Raw genomic sequence first — 20,249 nt, 5'->3', positions numbered from 1 at the left:
ACCCGTTCATTTGATCTTTTTCAGAAACGACTCAACTCTAATTGTTATCGACAGTCGCGTTATTCCATCACTAGTGTGCGCATGAAATTGGCTTTGCAGCTGTGAAATCGAAATTTATTTTAGATCAGTACAATTTATTTTATTTAGTTTAAATCAAATGTGACTAAACGCACACAAACACATTGTGTACACTAATTAAACAAACAACAAGAAGTTCTTTTTAAATTAATTGACGCGCGCCTGCTAGAGGAAAAAATAGCATGTGGTTTTCGATCCGATTTTAAGTGTGAAAGCAGCCACAACACAACGAAAAGAAAAAAATGGCAAACACATGCACAACTACAACAAATGTAGGTACCATCACCATCGAGCAACAACAAACTAAAGAAAATGAAAATTCAATAATTCGCGCAGTGTGTTTAAGGTTAAATGTTCAAAACAAACTAAAAAGCTGAAAAGCATTATGAAATATGAGTAACAATCGCATTGAATGAATGAGTACGCGATTGCGAGTGCGAGTGCTGAGCAAATGATGACAGTGTTTTATAACACAAAAATACAAACACACACACAATACAAATACATATGTATGTGTGGATGTTCTGCGCCCACGCAGCCCATTTTTGACCTCTCCAACGCAGCATAAGCGTTCCGCATCCCCCACCCCACCCCCAATTGAATTCTCCGCCCCCGGGCCAGCTGATTCATTCTAATGCGTTTGGCAATGCATGCGGAACACACTTTAAATAATTCTGATCTCAAATAAATTACAACGGTGTCGTCTAATGACCCTGCCCCACTGACGGCGGCGTCGTCGCCGTTGCCTGAAAACAGCGCTGCTTATATAAGTGAACCGTAAATGTTTCTCACTGTTTGCGTGTGTGTGTGTATGTTTTGAATGCGTATGCCAAGAATTGAGTACACTGTGAAAATAGACAGAACAAAGCCAGAGAAAGACAACAACAACAAATCTCAAAAAAATTTAAGCACACAAATCTGACGCCAACATCGACCACCAAAAAAACACTTAAACAAGTTAGTTTTTCCTTTTTTTTGGCAAGCGTCGCCAACTTTGTTGTTGTTGCAGCCGTTGCTGCCATTATCGCGCGCGTCTTTGGCTTCCAAATTTATTTTAGAGCATTATGCCATCCATTCAGTTTCATTCGCAGCAGGGGCCCTGACAACGCGCGCTTAACAGAGTGACCAGTAGATAATACGAATAGTGCAGAAAAAGAGAGAAAAACAAATAAATAAACGTAACCAGGCTAGAACAAATACAAATTAAATGTAAAATGCTACGAGCACACACAACTCAAGCTATTTTGCTTTTGTGAGAGAGTACAAAACGACAACAACAATTTATTCATTGCTTATTTGTGTTTCAGTTTCTGATATCGCCGGGTTGCACTGCTGCCAATTTAGCTTTTTTCCCGTCAAATCTGGCTGTTTTTAAACACCAATTTCGGGAAAATTTGGGAATAGCGGGAAGCGGGAATTCTGACTTCTTTAAAAATGTAATTGGCTTTTTTCGGATTTTTTTTTAATGCTTTCAACGGTTACATAACAGCTTCATTATTATTTTTAATGATATTTGCCAATATCACCACAAGTTTTGGCCAGACTATCATCTTCATACCAAAATTCGGCGCCAATGGTTACAATATTTTTTAAAATGTCAAAAGACTAAGACCCCTGCTCGCTTTGCTCACCTACCGCCGGCTCGCAGTGTGATACCCTGGACTGAGGCACGCTGATGCCGTCCAGACCAACATAGGTGCATATTCTATCAAATTGCTTCAGATATCTCAATGAATAAAAAAAAGGTTATCCTACTCATATTTGAACCTACATACAAAGTCTCTGAGATCGGACAGACAGACGTACATGGCTAGATCGAATCGGCTGTTGATCCTGATCAAGAATAAACACATTACACATTTTTGGCCTAGTTTTAATGGGCACAGAGTAAAAAACATTAGATTTGTGAGCCCATAAGTACCGCTTTTTTAAACCTTTTTTCTTCAATTTTTTTTAAAGCTTTATTTTGTTCTTACAGTCAAAAACTGCTTTTTTGTATTAAAAGTTGGCAGCACTGCCGGGTTGCTTCCATTCACATTTACATATACGCTTTTGTTGTTATTTCGTGCTGTTTATCGTGTATGACTGAGTGTGTGTGTGTGTGTTTGAATTTTCCCCTCTCTCTCTCTCTCTCTGGCACTCTCCTGTTATGCAATGCAGCTGCCCAACAAATGCATCAGCAACAGTCCAATTTGTCGATAGCGCAAAAGCAATCGCACTGTTATCGCAATTATCGCTAAAACCTTTGTGCGCGACGGTCAGGGAATACCTCAGATATAGCCCACTTGCGGTGCTTGGGGTTGGTTGCTGTCGGCGCACCAGCGTCAACGTCGCTGTCGCCGTCACATGCTTCCATTTCGCGGCCTTTGTGCGTCAGCGCAGTCGACTTGCCTTGGAAAGCATTTGCTGCAGTCTCTGAACGCTGTTCGGCCTCGCAAGGCAACGACTCTTTTGACTCAAATTTTCGCCTTTCCGCTTTTACTGTTTTGTTTATTGTTTAATTACCCGCTGTCTTCATTTCCCGCTCTCCATCTTCCCCTACACGTGCGTTATTATCAAGAGTGCTCGGTACACGCTTCGTTTATAAGCGCGAACTGCAATCGTTCTATTTGCCGCCATACGTTCGTGTGTACGCCACTTTTGGCACGTAGACTGTCTGTCTGCGTTTTCTTATTTTGGCCATCTCTTAAGCTTTGGCCTCCATTTGCTCTTAAATTACTCCAACAATAATAAGACCCCATTAACTCATAATTTTTCCAATTCTCTTTATGTCTGCATGTGAGTACATGACTCAGCTGAGCTTCTTCAGACTCCACTTAACCAATTGTGAAGTTGGTTAAGATAAATCAGTTAACGCTTGCGCGACGTCGTGCACGCAACACATCGAAAATGTTAAATGCGCTGTTTTGATAATTGTGAGAAAAGTTTTTGCATTAACGAAAACTGCAAGCTGCAGATCAGCTGATTTTAAGTTGTGAACTAGTTCATATCAGTTCCTCTTTTCTAATTTGTTGTTCAACACAATCAATTAGCGAGTTCCATTCATCACAGTCTTTGTTTGATAGTTTTTAAGCAAGAGTTATCGATTACAAGTGACAAGGCAGATATGCTGTCCACCATTAAACATAGAAAATTGTGGCGGTATTTGATAAAAGTTGGTCAAGTAATAAAGCGAACATAATTTTAAATTTAAAGTTTAAGCAACTATAATAAAATATGATATAAAATAAAAATAATCAAGAAAAAGTCGTATAGTGTGTCAAAACAATTACTTGACTAACTGTAAGTGAATGTGTGTGACTTCGTTTTGTTTGCGAAATAAGTTAGTGATAAATTAGGCGAAAATCCTTTGACGTTTGCTAATATTTATAGTATTAATAATCATGATATTGACGCTTTGAGCTTTATCAACCAGCTGTCGGCGAGATAACACTTTCATAATGAAATAGTATGAAAGGCAAACGAAAATGGTATGGTAACGGGGAAGATATAGAAAAAACACGCTTATTAGTTTCATGTGAGTGTCAGTCAATTAACAAACCCCGTTTACAATCTAATTTGCAGCTGAAAAACTAGCTAAACTTTGGACCAGGACGGTGGGCGATAATTGAGATAAAAATACAAAATACAAATACATAAACAAATCAGCGAGAAATAACCATATACAGAAGTTGCAACATTTATGCTATCCGCAACATTTGGGGCCAATGGCGGCCCGATGCCGCTCAGTCCCTCGGCGCAAGCGACGCTCAGCAAACATCTGCCCAAGTTGCAGTCGAAGCGTCTCATGCAACAGACGTCGTCGTCGACGCTGACGGCAACTAAACCGCAAACTTGCGATGCCAGTTGCTTAACTGGTGAGTTGACTGTTTGTTTATAAAATTAGTTGCCAACCATTTGCTAATGTGTCACTTGTATACATATATAGATTTGTGCAGCAGCGAGAACTTGCCGGAGGTGGAAATATTTTCATTGCTGGAGGAGAAAATACCTAAATACAAAGTGCGAAATGATTTTCTCACCAATTTCTCTGGATATGCGAACGAGGATTGGTTTGTACCAGCGCCAGCGTTGCCCATTCCAGTCGAGGGACTCGGATTGACCAAGGAACAGACTAGAGAGTGCCTCAACTATTTTCGTAAGTAGCTTCCCATTAATAAATATTGTAATATTAAGCGATTGATTATAAATAGTCACAACGTCAGTTAAGAATATATTTACTATAAATAGACCCAATATTTGTGGTGTTGACTTCCAGCATTCCTAATTGCTCAATTATAATTGTTTATACATATGTATGTACATATAGAGAAATTAATTTGCTTACATATGCAAACACAAAGGTCTCTCTTTCTCGGGTTATACAATACTTGCGTGTACATAATATATAAAAATAATAATTCTTTCACAGAACAATTTGTTCCCCTCAACAATGACAGCAACAATTTGCAAAGTTTTTTGACATCAACTTGTTTTTGAAATCTCTTTTCATAAAATTTCGCGTATATTATGCATACGTATTTTGTTTTATTCATTTTTAAATATCTTAAAAAAGTGTATCTGTTCCGCTTGAAACAAAACGCAATTTTATTTTATCTGTGCGACGCAAAGGAGATAAAAATAAATCCTATATGTATTCGCAAATATGCCTCTTATTTCACACGACAATAAACTTGTGACAAAGTGTTATTTATGTATTTTTTGCAAACGTTTTAAAGAATTTGGCCAAGTTCTTTTATAGGTTGTGTAATGGCTTCGTGTGGTGATAATAATAATATGATAATTGTAATATATTGCTTACAAATATTTTAATATATACAAATATATATATATATGTATATATATATTTTTTTTAGTAATAAACAATACACAAATTATATTTAAAAAGTGCGCCAAATGTAAGACTCGATCATAACACAGCACTTGTTGCCTATGTTCAGTGTTGGTAAATTGTGGCTGTTAACGGCTGCTGTTATTGGACATTCATACAAAGCGTTGCTGAGTTTTTCAAAAAGCATACAGTTGTTTTTTCTTATTGGCAATTTCAATTTTAAAATTGACTGGAATTTTATAACTTAAGCTTATATTAAAATATTAATATCTTGAAATACCGTCATTTGCATGATTTGCCAAGTGGCAACTGCATGTTTGGCATTTTGTTTTGTGTAGTGCTGGTCACACTGACAATCAGCTGTTTATTTGCAATTCACACAAAACGCTGATTTGTAATTCACACAATCTCACAGCTGTTTTGGTGCTTTCACGTGAAGCCATCGCCGGCGGTTGGGGAATTGTCGTATTGTCATTCCGCGTGCGTCGTCGGTCTCTGTGCATTTCAAAAGTGTGTTGTGCCAAACTGACGGCGACGCGCCGCTAGAAACAAATAGTGCCAAAAAAGAAAGAAAAATCAACTCGTAAGCGTCGGGCGTCGTCTTGTATTTAATATGTGCAATTTATAAATATACACACGTCGACATTGGACTACAAAATAAAATATTGGTTGTGTTTGCCCCGCTAAAATGTGGCAGTGAAATTATTAATTGTGTATATGCGTGCGCCAAACATAAATAATAATTGTCGAAAATAAATGTATGGCAAAATCATAAGCGAAACGTTTTGCCCCTTACTTAAGCTCAAGCAATCGAAAATCATGATTAATACATAAGCAATACAACTGTGCGCAAAAAAAATCAAATACAACAAATATAAACGAAACATTTGGAATTTCTCCAAGTGGCAAACTTTGCCTGCTGCCGCCGCCTGGCGTCATACAACTGAATTTATTTTTAGGACAACACACGCACACAGCAACAAGAGATGAGTGTAAGCGTGTGCGTATGTGTGTGTGTTTGAGTGAATTATGAATAAGAGAATTTATTGCCAGTTTGTAAACATTTAATGAATGAGGTCGACATTGCCCCTTCTCAGCTGAAGTGTGGGAGTTGTAATAGGCCAAGGGCCATGGACATGGACAGGGCCAGGGGGATCGTCTGTCAGCTTAATTTGTTCTGGCTTCAGCTTATTATGCCCTTGTACTGTACAACTGTTCCGTTTCCATTCAAAACGTCTCCATTTGTTGGCTGTGCTTTACATAATCGGTTTACCATGTGTTCTATATGTATTTGTGAGTGTGTACGAGTAATGCCGTTATTCTGTTTCTTGATACGTTTCTTATTCGTCGACTTCGTCGTCTTGCTGATAAGCGCACTCGGCAATCGCTCAAGCGTTGAGTGCAAGTCCCAAAGCGACATCTATCGATATTGTCAGTCCGTTTGCTTTTGTCCGCGCATTTGGCATTCTCACAATCCAACACAGCTGTTTGTTTTTGTTTGATTGTGCTTGTTTGCTTGCTAGCAAGCGTGGCTTTTGTAATTCTACTATTTACCGTTGCGCGTTGTGAAAATGCCGCTTATCCAGTTAGGTAGTTGTTCTTGCGGGCAGTTTGTTGATTAATCATTATCAGCAATTGCTACGCTGCCTCTTCCGTGTATCGCATCAATCAGACGTGTGTCTGTGTGTGTGTGTGTGTGTGCATGTTTATCTTTGGGTAAAAAGCGCGTACCGTTTTGATTATTACTCATCAGTTGCCGTCGAACCATAGAGAATAAACCGCAATACTAAATGTTGTTGTTATTGTTGTTGCAAGCTATTAGGCGCATTTAATTGCCGATCATTTCCCCCAGACCTACATACTAGTTGCTTATTTATTGGTGTTAAGCTGCCGGCGAACAAAACACAATGCACAAAGTGGCAAAAATTTGTGTCATTCGTGTATGTGTGTGCGTGTGTGTTTGTGTATAATGTGGAATCCACTTTGTGGATTATGTCCGCACACTTCTTTGACAAACACAAATATCAGTGTACCCAGGTGACATACATAAATTACGTCATTTGACAGCACTACACCTCGGCAATGGTCCGCAGTGCGCTGCCTACCAGTGTTGCCAGCTCAGCTTTTTCCCCCGCTAGATCTAGAGTTTTTCAAATGCCAATCGCGGATAAAAATTATTCAATAACGGCTGGCATGAATTATTATTATTGCTGAATTAATATTGTATATATGCAGTTGTAAGATTTTTTTTTATATTAAAAATTTTCATCAAAAAATTATAATGATAGAATTAATGATATTGCTAATTTTTGTATATCTAGCTCTTAGAGACTCGAAGGTCTTGGTTTTTATACAACAGGACTGTTGCTAATAATGATCTAGATAATATATCAAATTTTATTTTTATCTGACTTCCTTGTAGATTTCCTAGTTTTTTTAGCTACTTTAAAGTGTTGGAATACCTTTTTAAGGCCTTGAAAAGTTGTCAACACTGATGTGCTGCCAACGGTAGTTTTGTGTTTTTGTCTCTTTCGCACCTCTACACACTGTGTCACTGGCCTATTGAGTAGGACATTCACATTGTCGAGCAAAAGAAAAACAATTAGCGCAGAAAAATGGAGCGCAAAGTGTTTTCTTGTTTGCATTATTAAATGCAACTTAAAATTCAATTGAAAAATGGTATGGTTGCATTTGTAAATTGGGAGCCCGTTGTTATATACCCGGCACGGAACTTACTTATTAGCAGTGTTGATTAGCGTTTAACGATGCAACTCCATTTCCAGCTGTGAGCATTATTTTTCAATTTTGACCATAATAGGCAGAAGCGGCGCCCAACTTTTGCCAATGCAATTAATTACCAACAACTTTTTGTGAAAGTTGATGTGAACTAAAAGAAAAAAATAAACATCAATACTACAAATAAACAAACTACAAAAGTTTGTCTTATTTAGCAGCAGTTTTTTTTTTTACCGTTTTCATTTCATTTTCTCGTGTGCACGATTGATTGGCATTTTATTTTTTACTTTTTTGTGTATTTTTTCCCTCGTAAATGTTCATATTTATGTATGTCTATATGTATATTATTTATTCAGTTTTGTTTACATAATTCCATTTGTCAATCAACCAATTAGGCAATCAACCTGTGCGATTCTTAAGCCTCTCGCATATTTTTGTCATATGCCAATGCGATAACGTAATTTGCCTCGTTCCCCGTTTACAGCTCATAGCCAAGGCTTACCTTTTAAGTCTGACTCATAAAAATTAATACATAAACTTAATTTGAGATCTCTACGCCTTTTGCATGTCGATGAACCGCAATGAGGAGGTTTATGTACAATATTTTTTAATGCATTTCGATGGCAGAATTTGCTGCGTTTCTCTAAACTTTTTCCACTATTGCTTTTTAGTATTAAATTCATAACAATTTGACTCTTAATCAAAATTCCATAATTTGAATTATTAAAATAAAATGTCAAGTAAAATTTGTAGAATATAAACTTGACTACGAATCTCACCGAGTAGCATTATTGTCATTATTATATTTTTTTTTTTTTTGGCTGAAACTGCGAATTCATATTAATCAAAATGACTTGCGTTGATTAATTCATGTTTTTTTTTTTTTTTTTAATGTAGACGGTTTTATTGTATTGTAATGCAAAAAGGCAGTCAAGGTTGTCCCCTGGAGTTGGGAAGGGAAGGTCTATTTCGAACAGAGATTCGCAGCGAAATACTGCGGAAATGAGTATAACTTTTGATTATTGTAAAGTAATTTTCAGTCTGTGGCATAAAAGAAGTTCCCCTGATCATTTATAAAATTCGCATTTAAGATTGACCATTTCAAGAGGAATAAAAAGTCGGAATACTTATTCATTTGTTTCTTGGAAGAGATACAAGGGTATCTTATATCTGCTCTACTAATTTTTTGCTTCAATCTTATATTTATTGCTGGTCATTTTGTTCATTTGGCACAAGCATCAACGGTATTTTTATTTTTTTTTTTCTAGTTCAGCTCAATTTTCTTTCACTCTGTTGGAGTAGTATTAAATATGATCTGATAGTTATTGAGCTCAATAATAGCCTTCAAGCAGTTGGTAGAAAGCACTCTTAACTTAATGTTGCATCATTTCCCAGACTCTTTAGATGCGGACATGCCACATTAAAGAACTCAACCCAACCCAAACCACGTTGTTTAGAGCTCTGCATTCTTGCATCCTCTGGTCTCAGCGTTCTTCTCATGTTAGGTGTTCTACCTACACAAAAGAAAGAAAGGCCTTAAGAGATCTACGTGATCGTCAACATGTGGACAGATTACAGCGGATGGAAAGGCGCATCATCATTTGAAAACTGGCTAATTTTGTAAACTTGTTTTATGCTCGAGACATTTTCCAAATCGACGACGCCTGAAAATAGTTTCCAAAGTCTCTCAAGTCATTCATTCCGTCCACTCTTGTCTGTGAAGTTGTGTTTTTATTTATTAGGTTTTTTTTTTTTTGTTGGTTAAAAATTTTGAAATATTTTTCACTCGCATTGTATGTAAATTGTTGCAAACTAAAATGGAATGCCAGTTTGGCAGTTGTGTTATGTATATGAAATTAACAATTTGCTATTGTTTAAATAAAACCTTTTTCGCCTCTATCTCTTTCTCTCGCTTCCTCTCTTTGACTTGCACAAATTGGGCACAGCAAAGTGTGAAGAGATAAACAAAAATAGACCAAGAACAATTGATAAAATACAATGTCTATAAAGATAATGCTTGCCTTTAGTGTCAGCGAGTCATAAAAAACAATAATTAATAAATAAAATGCGCAGTCAATTAAATGCCAACTGCAGAATAGGTCAAAAGGTGTCTGTTAAATAAATTAGCCAACACTGGTTGCAATAAAAATTATTAAATATTTGTAAAAATTGCTCAGTTTGAAACTCGGCACAGTAGAAATGTTCTGAAAGCTGCTTGTGAAAAGCGTTCACCAACACTGGTCCGGCAACTTTGGCACTTTTGACAGCCACTTTTGACAGCCACTTTTGACATTCTCTACCAAGAACAACAACAACACATTCCACATTTTAACATCTTGTCGATTTACAAACTTAATAAAAATTCACCGTGTGCAACAGAATAGACAGAAAAACAAAGAGGCAAAAACTCCAAAAAGCAATTGAAATAAAGCAAACAATGCGCTTGCTTGCAAAACAACAAGAAAAAACACCAACAAAATGTCACTATTCAACAACAGCAACAACAACATACAGAAGCAGAAACAACAACCACAACATGCCAAAACAGGAACAACAACAAGTCTAATGCTGCCCATTATCAATGAATTGATTATGGAGTCCGAGTCGGAGACAGAGACGGAAGAACTGGATGATTACAGGCTCAACTTTGCCGCTGGTCTTGAGACGCATTCGATGATGAGAAGCTTGGAGAACAGCATCAGCGGCAGCTCACTGAACTCTCTGGCATCCAACTGGTCCAACTGCTCCAACTGTTCCAACAGTTCAACGGATTCAGTTACAACGATCAGCAGACAACCGTCGAATGCGAGCAAACACTTTGAGAACACGTACAAGTTGTTGGGAAAGCATCTAGAGAGCAATTGTCAACGTACTGCAGACAAGTTGCAACAGTTGGACAAACAACTCGACTCGAGTCTGGATTTGGACAGCTTGAATAGCTCCTCCTTATCGGCCATTGTTAATGGCACTGAACCGGCGCCCACACGCCTCGAACTTGAATTGGAGGCTGTTGAACGTATGCGTGTTATTGTCCAACAAATGAAGAGCACGCCCAAAGAGCAGGCTTCGTCTTCCGTCTCTGTTCCCATGTTGGCCCTGTTGCATGACTTTGCTGCCAAGGGACAGCCGAGTTCCAAGACGATCAACAGCACACCCTGCACTCCAACGTCGAGTCCCATTACGGGTGCTCTGCCTCCGGAGGGGCCCAATTTTGAGCTGCCCAAAGAGCTGCTGCAGGCGGCGAGTTCTTGGGAGCTCATGTACTATGCGTCCAAGAATGTCGATGGCAAGAATTGCCTCAAAGTTGTCCGCAGTCTCTTGACCAACAAAGGTAAGCAGCAAATTGATCAAAGATCAATCTCATAATTTGAGTTAAAAAATATAATGAAATTGATTTAAAAATCTAAAATATATGTTATCTCGAATACCTTCGAGACGAGTTAACTTAAATATAAAACTATATTCCAAAATTTGGACAAAATGTGGATAATTTTTAGGTTCGAAGCAATCTTATAACTTTGTAAACACTTTTATTTCGAAACGATTAATCCAATGCTTATATCGAATAGAAATAACAAACATTTAAATGCATGCGTAATTTTTTCAAACCAAAACTTTGATAAGTATCTGTAAACACTTCAAAATAAAGTATGATAATCAAAATACTTGTCTATCAAGAACTTTCATTTTATTTCGTTATTTCGAATATTCACATAAAAAATAGAAAGATATTAAAGTTAAATATGAGTTAAGATATTTTAGAACATTTTAATATGGCATCTTATAATTAAGTAGATTAAAATTCTCATTACAGTAAAAAGACAGGGTCATTTGCCTGTCGATTATTCCCAACCGTAGTTTTATTTGCCTCATATCTATTTTGAAGATGATCGTTTGCTAATTATAACTGATTTTAGTTCAAAATAAATAGATTTGCTAGACTTTGAGATTAAATATCTCAGTTGAAACTCAAAGTTTTTTCGTTGAACTTTAGTTCAGGGTCATCTTTAAATCACTAGGCCACATTTGTCTGATCGGCATTAAGAGAAAGGCCTCTTATCATAAATGTCTTATCAGCAAAGAGTGCAACGAATGCGCTTTAAAAAAAACCCCTCAACTTGTCGGCTTTTAGCGTATCTTATCTATTTTGTTGTTAAACTTGCTCGTCGATTAATGTTTAATTTTCGCACTTTTTTTACGTTTGTTTGTTGTGTATGTTTTCCTTTGTGCTGTGGTCGACGTGTCTAGAAACACGATCGCAATTTGTTTTGCCACAGCCTAAACATTTGTTATTTCTAGTTTCTATTACTTGCTAAAATTTCAGACATTGTATTAATTTTTGTTATTTTTCTCTGACTGTCATTATTGCTATTTGCGTAAATCATTATCGAATTTCTTTGTATTTATTTTAAAAGGGTAGTAGAAGGGGTATTATAAAGTTTTATATAAATTAGGTAAACTTTTAATTTATAGTATCAATTTATAAGAATATCCTTAAATACAAAGGAAGCATTGAGGATAAAAGCTTAATTTTTTGAAGAAATATATTTAACTTTTTTAGCTTAACATATCTCAATTTTTTAATAGATAATTGAGCTATTAGTGAAATTATCAAAGCTATAGTACGCTTTACTAAAAGGGTATCTGCTAGTCATATATTCGTGATAAGTGCACAATTGGCTGATTTATTGCTTAGCATACAAATAGTTTAACAGCTTTTTAGCAAGTTCATTAAAAAAAAACTAATGTCAAAGTTGGCTACAAAGTTATATTCGGTCCCTTTTGCAAATCACATGATATCATCATCTTACGAAGCACCTTCAATTGTGATAAGCGCTTTTTTCTTATTAATTTTAAATTTCATTTTAGTGTCAAGTGCTTAAAGTTTTTTTGTGCTCTTATCGCACCGTTTAGTCAATCAGCAAAGATAGGAAAACTCACTGACTAACTTGGCTAATGGCGGGTCATTTGAAAAAGTTGAATTGAAGTTCTTTACTTTGTTTCTTCTTTGTTTTGCCCACAGCAATTAAAAGGGCGAAGCCCTTCGATATCAAGTTCTATAAGCTATTAGCTAGAAGACAAAAAGCCATTAATGTCTGACCAATAATTAGGAGAATAATTATCACCTGTCTTTACTAGCTGCAAATCGATGGAAACATTTTTTTATTCAACTAAAAAGAAAATTGAGTTATTAATGCTCCTGGGAAAACTACAAAGGAATAGTTTCTATGACTGTAATTTTACAGTCTTAATGATAATTGCAATTATACTTTAATCAAAAGAAATAGAAATATAGCGTCAAATCAGGTACTAACTTGTGTTATGCCAAGTTTGGTTGGGATATAAAAATTTCAGATGTATACTAATTGAATTTTCACGATTTTAATGGATCTCAGACACGTGCTTATTGAATAACCCATTTGCCAGGTTATTTGTAGAACCCACAAGAAATGTATTTAATGTACTCTACAATTTGGAATACTATTTACTTTGACATACATTTTCGTCTTTGATCTTTCTGCTGATACTTTAAGCTTAATCCGGAGTTTCTACCTGCAATTTGTATTGTTTTTATGTTGCGGTCTTCCAGGGAAATGCCGGTTACGCGGAAAATTACCCGTGATTCTTTCCGCGCCCTCAGCATGAATGAGATTTGGGATAAGAAATATGTAGGTATAAAATTCATAATACCATGCAGATTTGTCTGGTTTCGGTTTGAGCCCGCAAAACGTAGCAAATTTGTCAGATAATAAGTAAAGATAAACAAACTATTACGCTCTGCATTTGCATTGTTATATCAGTGTTATTTATTTAACATTTAACATTTCAAACTGCGCGCTCAATTTTTAGTGCTGGCAATGCTGCAAGTCTCTCTAACAACATAACATAGCAGTCTCGTTAACAACAGCGCCTTAACAGAACGCGCTCTCGTTAATGTGGATGCCATGTTTTTGGTGGTGGATTCCAATACAACAACAAAACACAGCAAATTTTCATTCACTCTGAGCGTTCGTTTCGATTCTCGTGCCAATACGCAAAATTACACAATTCGTGCCAATTGTAAATGTAAAAAATTAGAGAAAATTGTCAAAATGTAAAGGAGATTTTCATTGATATATTTTATAAGTAAAAATTGAAAAAAAGCGCGCCGTAAACAAAAAAAATAGCGAGCAAAAATATTTAACCCTCCTGAGGCCCGTCCAACAACAACAAAGTATTGTTGCGCGTTTGTGTGTGTGTATGCGTGTGCGTTTGTTCGTGCGTGTGTGTGTGTATGTGAGTCAATCTTCGGACTGCTCTGCTCCGTCACGAGTTTGGAGCGCCGTTTGCCCTGCTGGCTGGCTGGCTGGCAACGTTTTTATACCTTAGAATTATCTCTTTTTTTTTGCGTTTGTTAATGTCTCACAACCTTTGGACTGGCCACAGCCACAAGGCTATTGTTGTTGTTGTTGCTGCCCAGTGAAGTGAAACGCGCGTAAAGTTTGCATAAAACCAACAAAAACAAATCCGAGGGAATATTTTCGACACGTGAGTTGCCCATTTGTGTATTGTGTTTTATTGCTTGTATTTCCCGTAGAACCGACAGCTGTTGTTGTTGTTGCTGTTGCATTACTTTTCACCAAACATTTTTCCTTTCACTCTGAGCTCTCTTAAGGAAAACGCCTTTTACTTCTGCCTGTGCCGTCTGCTGCTGCTGCAGTTGCTGCGCTGCCGCGTCGACGCCGCAGTCACAGCTGCCTGTCAGTGTGTGTGTGCGCGTCGCGCATTCAAGAAGTGGCTTTGAATTTGAGTTTTTGAGCTGCGCTCACAGCTAAATTTATAAATAACAAAATACTCGTTTAGAAGTTCAAGCAAGGTTTTTTTTTTGATAGCAAAAAAAAACTTTGTTAAAAATAAGTTAACAAGAGCACAAACAAAGCGGTTGAATCGATATTGCGCACACTCAGCACGCGCAGAGTGGGTGGAAAGAGAGAGCGGGAGAGAGAGTAACTGTCTCATGACAGTTTCGGTTTCAGTTTCTCTGCTGACTTCAGACAATTCGCATTAATTCAGCAATTATTATAAACTGTTTATTGCTTTTGCAAATCATTCGTACAAATAAATAGCTAAACTCATGTGACTAATGATAGGGAAAACGACAACAAAGGAAAATTAAAAACTTAAGAAATCACCTATAGAGGGAAAACTGCACCACCTACCACCCATCAACACCACCGCCAACCACAAAGCAAACCAAGTGCCTTGGCAGCAGATTTTATAATGAAATCGCTCAAAAGATTACATAATACACCGCAGAATAAAAGCAAAGAAACGCAACAAAACTGAACGATTATAAAAAGAAAAACCACAGGGAATGAAAATAACGCAGTGTGACTAAGGGAATCAGTAATAGAATAAGACTAAAACTAAAACAAAGACTTGTTTGGCCATGACGCACGTAAACAATGCAGCAGGAGCAGTAATCAGAGAGAGGGAGACAGACATAGGGAGAGAGGAAGTTGACAATGTGGCGCCTGCTGCCGGCAGCAGCAGCAGCAGCGTCCATCGATTTTTAGCAACTGAGAGCAGTAGCTCTCGTGTGGATGCTGTGGATATTGTGGATGCAACAGCAAATTGCTTAGAGGAATGCGATTTTGCTGCATGCCAAACGAAAGCGTCGAGCGATTGGCACGACGACTTTTGCATCATAGACGATGAACTTGAGTACGAGGATGAACTCGAGTTCTCGGCTGGTGGTAGTGCAGCAACAACAACAACAATGGCAACGCCATCCCATGAATGTGGGCTGCTGGCCTTCGGGTTGGGTGAGCGGGACCAGCAGAATGAGCAATTGCTGATGGAAGGTATTACTTCTGTTGTCATTATGCTCTCTTTCTATTACGCAATGATCTGGCAACGTCGTTCGATAACTTCAAACGATAATTAAAGCCAGTGTATCGCTGTGTATGATGCAATCGATAGCTTTAAAATGATAAACATTTGTTATTTATTTATAAATTGTGTACATTTTAATTGGAATATTTTTATCATATGCATTTGCAGTTCTATGTGGTAACCGTGTTAGCCAGATGACTCGTGCCTACGATGACATTGAAGCCGTGACGCGTCTGCTGGAAGAGAAGGAAAAGGATTTGGAGTTGACTGTGCAAATTGGCAAGGAATTGCTAACCCAAAACAATGGACTGGAGGCGCGTGTCAGCGATCTGGAGACGGATCTGAAATCCGCCAATGACGATCGTGCCCAGCTGCTGCACGAGCTGCACAAGAAGAACGAACTGATTTCGGTGCTAACCAACGATGCGGACGATGGCACAGATGCGGGTAAGTCGGATCTGATGAGTAGATGTGGAATAAACAACTCACACTTTAATCTTCACCGCCCACCTTCAGACACACCCACAATGTCCAAGTCCATCACCTTGGATCTGCTGCAGAGGAAGGTGAATTCTCTGCTGGATGAGAACAAATCTCTGAAGTGCGAGGCGACGCAATTGGCACATCAGACGGACGAGGTGGAGGAGCATGAGCGGCGACTGATGGCGGACATAAGTGCCCAGTTGAATGATGCCAATTCGCAGTACGACAACATCAGTTTGGAGCTGGAGCGACAGAGGGAGGAGAATCGTCTACAGCATGAGCAGATTGTCAGTCTCACGGCGCGTCTGGCGGAGGCGGAGATGCGGCTGCATCAGCTGACGCAGGACAATGATGAGCATCTGTCGCTGCTGCACGTGACCAAGGAGAATCAGAATGCCCTGGCACTGGAGCTGGTGGAGTTTAAGCAGCGCTATGAGGAGGTGTTGGCACTGCTGCACTCTGCCCAGGATCAGTTGAAGCAGCAGCGCAAGAGATCGCAACCGCAGGCGCGCAGCTCTTTCCTGGGTGGACTGGGCAACAATGGAGCAGCTGCAGCTGTTGCTGTGGAGTCACTGCAATCCGAACTGATGGAATCCTCGCTGTACTCGGAGAACAGCCTGGACTCGGGCATCTCGGGAGATAGTCAACGCTGTGCGGATCGCATGAGTCGCATGATGTCACAGATGCCAGGTGGAATGGGTGGATTAGGAGGTGGAGGAGGTGGTGGTGGTGGTGGCATGGCAACCAGCTTTGGTTCCAGCAGCATCTATGGACCACCGCCTTACAAGCGTGCATTCGACACGGTGCGCTGTGCCACCAAGAGTGGCAACTACATGGACAGCGGCAATGTGTCCATGACACAGCTGGGCGCCATGTCCATGAGCAGTGCGTCGGGTCCGCGCATGGCATCCATGGCGTATCCGGCGGGTTCGTATTACCGTGGAGCTAGCGGCGGCAGCAGCAACTCCCTCGGCCTCAAGACGCTCTCCAACGAAAGCCTCAACTCGCAGTCGGACGATGGTTATCCGGCACAGCCATCTGGTGTGCCTGGTGCTCCTGGTGCCAAGGAGCTGGAGGCGGCTCTCAAGCGTCTGACGCCCGCTGAGGTCTTGGCTCGACGTGCAATGCTCTCGTATGCTCCACTCGGCACCTACAACTACGATGAGCCGCATCAGGGAAGATGTGGACTTGGCCAGGCTGGACAAGCAGCTGGCTTGGGTTTGCCCATGGGTGTGCGCACGCCGGACAGCATCATGTCAACGGGATCGGGCTCGTCGGGCCTTACAACGCATCAGTGGCGTCTTCCAGAGAAACTGCAGATTGTGAAGCCCATGGAGGGTTCACAGACACTGCATCACTGGTCCCGCTTGGCAACGCCCACGCTCAGCGGCCTCTTGGAGGAGCGACCCGGGGTCACCATTCGCGGTGGACGTGGTCTCGATGATCTGGGCATGCAGGTGTACAACTTGTCCGATGTGGAGGAGGATGTGAATGAAGAAATAGGTCTCGGCAAGCAGTTTGAAGCGCCTGGCTGCACATATACATATACAAACAGCATGGTCATGCATCCGGATGACGGATTCGTCAACGATCTGTCCTTCCTGTCGCAGTCACAGATGTCCTCGCGCATGGCCTCCACCTCGACATCAAGACAGCCAAGGTGAGTCGATCAATATATCATTATCAATAAATGCAGCCATATACCTAAAAATCAGCACTGTATAAAATATCAATCATTTTGATTGACACATTATTATTATATTTTCATATCGAACTTTTTTGATTAAAATCGATAGTGTAAAAACTTCAGACTGCAATTAATTTAAAGCTAGTGATTGCAATCAAAATTAGTATAAAAATTTTAATAAATCAGTCTTTTTAATTGCAAATTCTCTTTATAAAAAGATTTTAAACATATTATTTTTATCAAAACATTAACCTAGATATGAAAAATTAGAACAAATATAAATATTTAAATGATTTAAAAATCCTTTATGATTTGTAACTCTTATTTTAATTTTTTTATTTATGAAAGTTTGTTTTAAATTAATTTATTTGAAAAATTGCATTTAAAATACTCGTATTTTAAATTTTTTCTATAAGTTAACTTTGAATTTTTTTATAATTAAAGTTGAATATAAAAATTGAAGGCACATACTATACTATTTTTTATTTTTGTTACTTATGGAATGATTATTTTTATATTAATATTTAGAGATTGCAATCAAATATGTTAATTGAGTAAACAATTTTATTTGATTGCAGTTTTGACATTCTGAATAAATGGCATCAATTATTCACAGTTCTGCTGAAAATGAACTTTATTTAAATTGGTATCTTTATGATTTACAGTTGTCCTGCCACGCCCCGTGCTGGCATGTCGAGGAAGAACTCCTGCTCCACATTTTCGGTGAATCTGGGCCTGGCTGGCATGTTGAACGAGCGCGGCATTAAGGCGGTCACGCCCAGCGCCATAAACACACCCGCCGGTCCGAATTACTCGCCGACCGTGACGCCCTGCAACAGTCCGGAAGGATCGCCACCACGTTGTCAGTCGCCGGAGCCGCTGTTTGGTCTGCTGTCATCCGGTGCGGATTTGATAAGACGCAAACTGGTTGGACCCAGCGATGTGCAACTGCAGCGGAATCTAAGCAAGCAGCAGCATCAGCAGAAGGTCATGTTGTCGCATCTTGAGCGACGAGCGTTGCGTTCGCTCAATCTGATCGAGAAGGTGGAGAGCATTGGACTGGAGAACATAATCAGTGCACAGCGTAATCTTGGCACTGGCATTGCCAATCGCAGCAGTTCCCCGCTCTCCCAACTCAGCTGCAGCAGCGGAGGGGAAAGCCTACAGAGTTTGCATATGAGCAGCAATAGCATTGTGGATGATATCCACTTTGATCGCGCACAAATTAAGGGTGTCTTGCACCGTGGACTCAAATCACCAGCTGCAACAACAACAACAACAACAATGATGCCCAGTTGCAGCAGTGCAACAACAAGCGCCTACAACAGCGACGATAGCGATGATCAGGGCATTGTGTTGCAACTGAAACCCAAGTCAACAACTACAACCAAATCGTTAAAGCACTCAACACCAACAACAACAAATGCTGCTGCAACAGGAACAGGAACAGCAGCGGGTAGTGGCGTCTCTGTCTCGGGCAGCGAAACGCGTTTAAAGCAAATGCAACGTCAAAAGTCGCGTCGCAATCTGAAAAATGGAATGGCTGCGCAGCGTTCCGACCTGGGCACCATTGGAGGCGGCGGCAGCGGTGGCGGTGGTGGGCGTGTGCGTCCAGATCTTGGCAAGGTCTCGGACAGCAGCGCAGCTTCACAAGCGACAGCAACATCAAACAGAGCTGCTGCCGTCAAGAGCAGTGATAACGACGACTCCAGAGCGGCGTCACAGAGCATAACACAGTCATTTGTGGGTTCAGTTAGTTCCTTGTTGTTTGGCCGTAAAGGAGGTTGGCTGTAAACAAAACACACAGATACACACACAGACACATACGTACGCAGGAGTAGAAGAATGAGATGAGAGAAGGCGCCGGACTATGATTTCAGTTTTACAGTTTTAGTTTATTATATATTACATACTATATTTATATATGCAACAACAACAAAAAACGAAACCACACAAAATACAAAAAAAAAACGAAAGTAAAGGATTCATTTGTTTTGCCGCTGCCGTCATTTATTTAAATGAATGAATGTATGATGATGATGATGTTATGCAACACTGGCTAACTTAGTGTTTGTAGCTGTGATTTGTAAATACTTGTAGTAAAATGTTTAAATTTAGTAGTTATTATTATAATTAATGAAATCTTCACTTGTTTTGCTTGTGTGCAACGGCGGCTAAACTGTAAGGCTAATACACCAACAACAACAACAACATCCAGTAACAAGAACAACACCAACAACAAACACCACACTATGGTCAGTTAGTTCCAAAGCAGCTTTTTATTTACTCAACATTAACATTAAACATAAATTAATTAATTTTGCCAATTATGTATTTATTTTCATGTATGTGTTTACTTAAATGATTATGAGATGAAGCTTAGCGTAGTATTTTATTTTTCCTAAACAAATTTTTATGTATAAATCGAAGATGTGCTAAAGTGAAAAGTTGTATATAAATTGAGATAAATCATTAAAGAAAAAGTGGATATGCAAAGAGGTACATATATTTTTTTACACATGTATGTATAGTTTACGTTTTTGCTTTCCACTTGCCTCT

General features: G+C 39.1%; 1 protein-coding gene across 7 annotated transcripts; it reads left to right on the top strand.

Annotated features, from left to right (window-relative positions):
- Window positions 1-28: 28 nt before the first annotated feature.
- On the top strand, window positions 29-20,249 carry LOC117781965 (trafficking kinesin-binding protein milt). 7 transcript variants are annotated; one of them, XM_034618858.1, is made up of 6 exons: window positions 29-350; window positions 3,643-3,935; window positions 4,007-4,216; window positions 15,689-15,967; window positions 16,037-17,663; window positions 18,356-20,249. In XM_034618858.1, exons 2-6 carry the CDS (start codon window positions 3,761-3,763, stop codon window positions 19,482-19,484), a joined length of 3,420 nt encoding a protein of 1,139 aa, XP_034474749.1. In that variant the 5' UTR covers window positions 29-350; window positions 3,643-3,760; the 3' UTR covers window positions 19,485-20,249. The 7 variants fall into 7 exon arrangements, with proteins under 7 accessions (XP_034474749.1, XP_034474750.1, XP_034474752.1 ...); XM_034618859.1 differs by lacking the exon at window positions 29-350 and adding an exon at window positions 2,911-3,045; XM_034618861.1 differs by lacking the exon at window positions 29-350 and adding an exon at window positions 3,532-3,548.

This window comes from Drosophila innubila, assembly GCF_004354385.1.
Source record: "Drosophila innubila isolate TH190305 chromosome 2L unlocalized genomic scaffold, UK_Dinn_1.0 4_B_2L, whole genome shotgun sequence".
NCBI lineage: Eukaryota > Metazoa > Arthropoda > Insecta > Diptera > Drosophilidae > Drosophila > Drosophila innubila.
The sequence above is the reverse complement of the archived record's forward strand: the minus strand, read 5'-3'. Positions and strand labels throughout refer to the sequence as shown.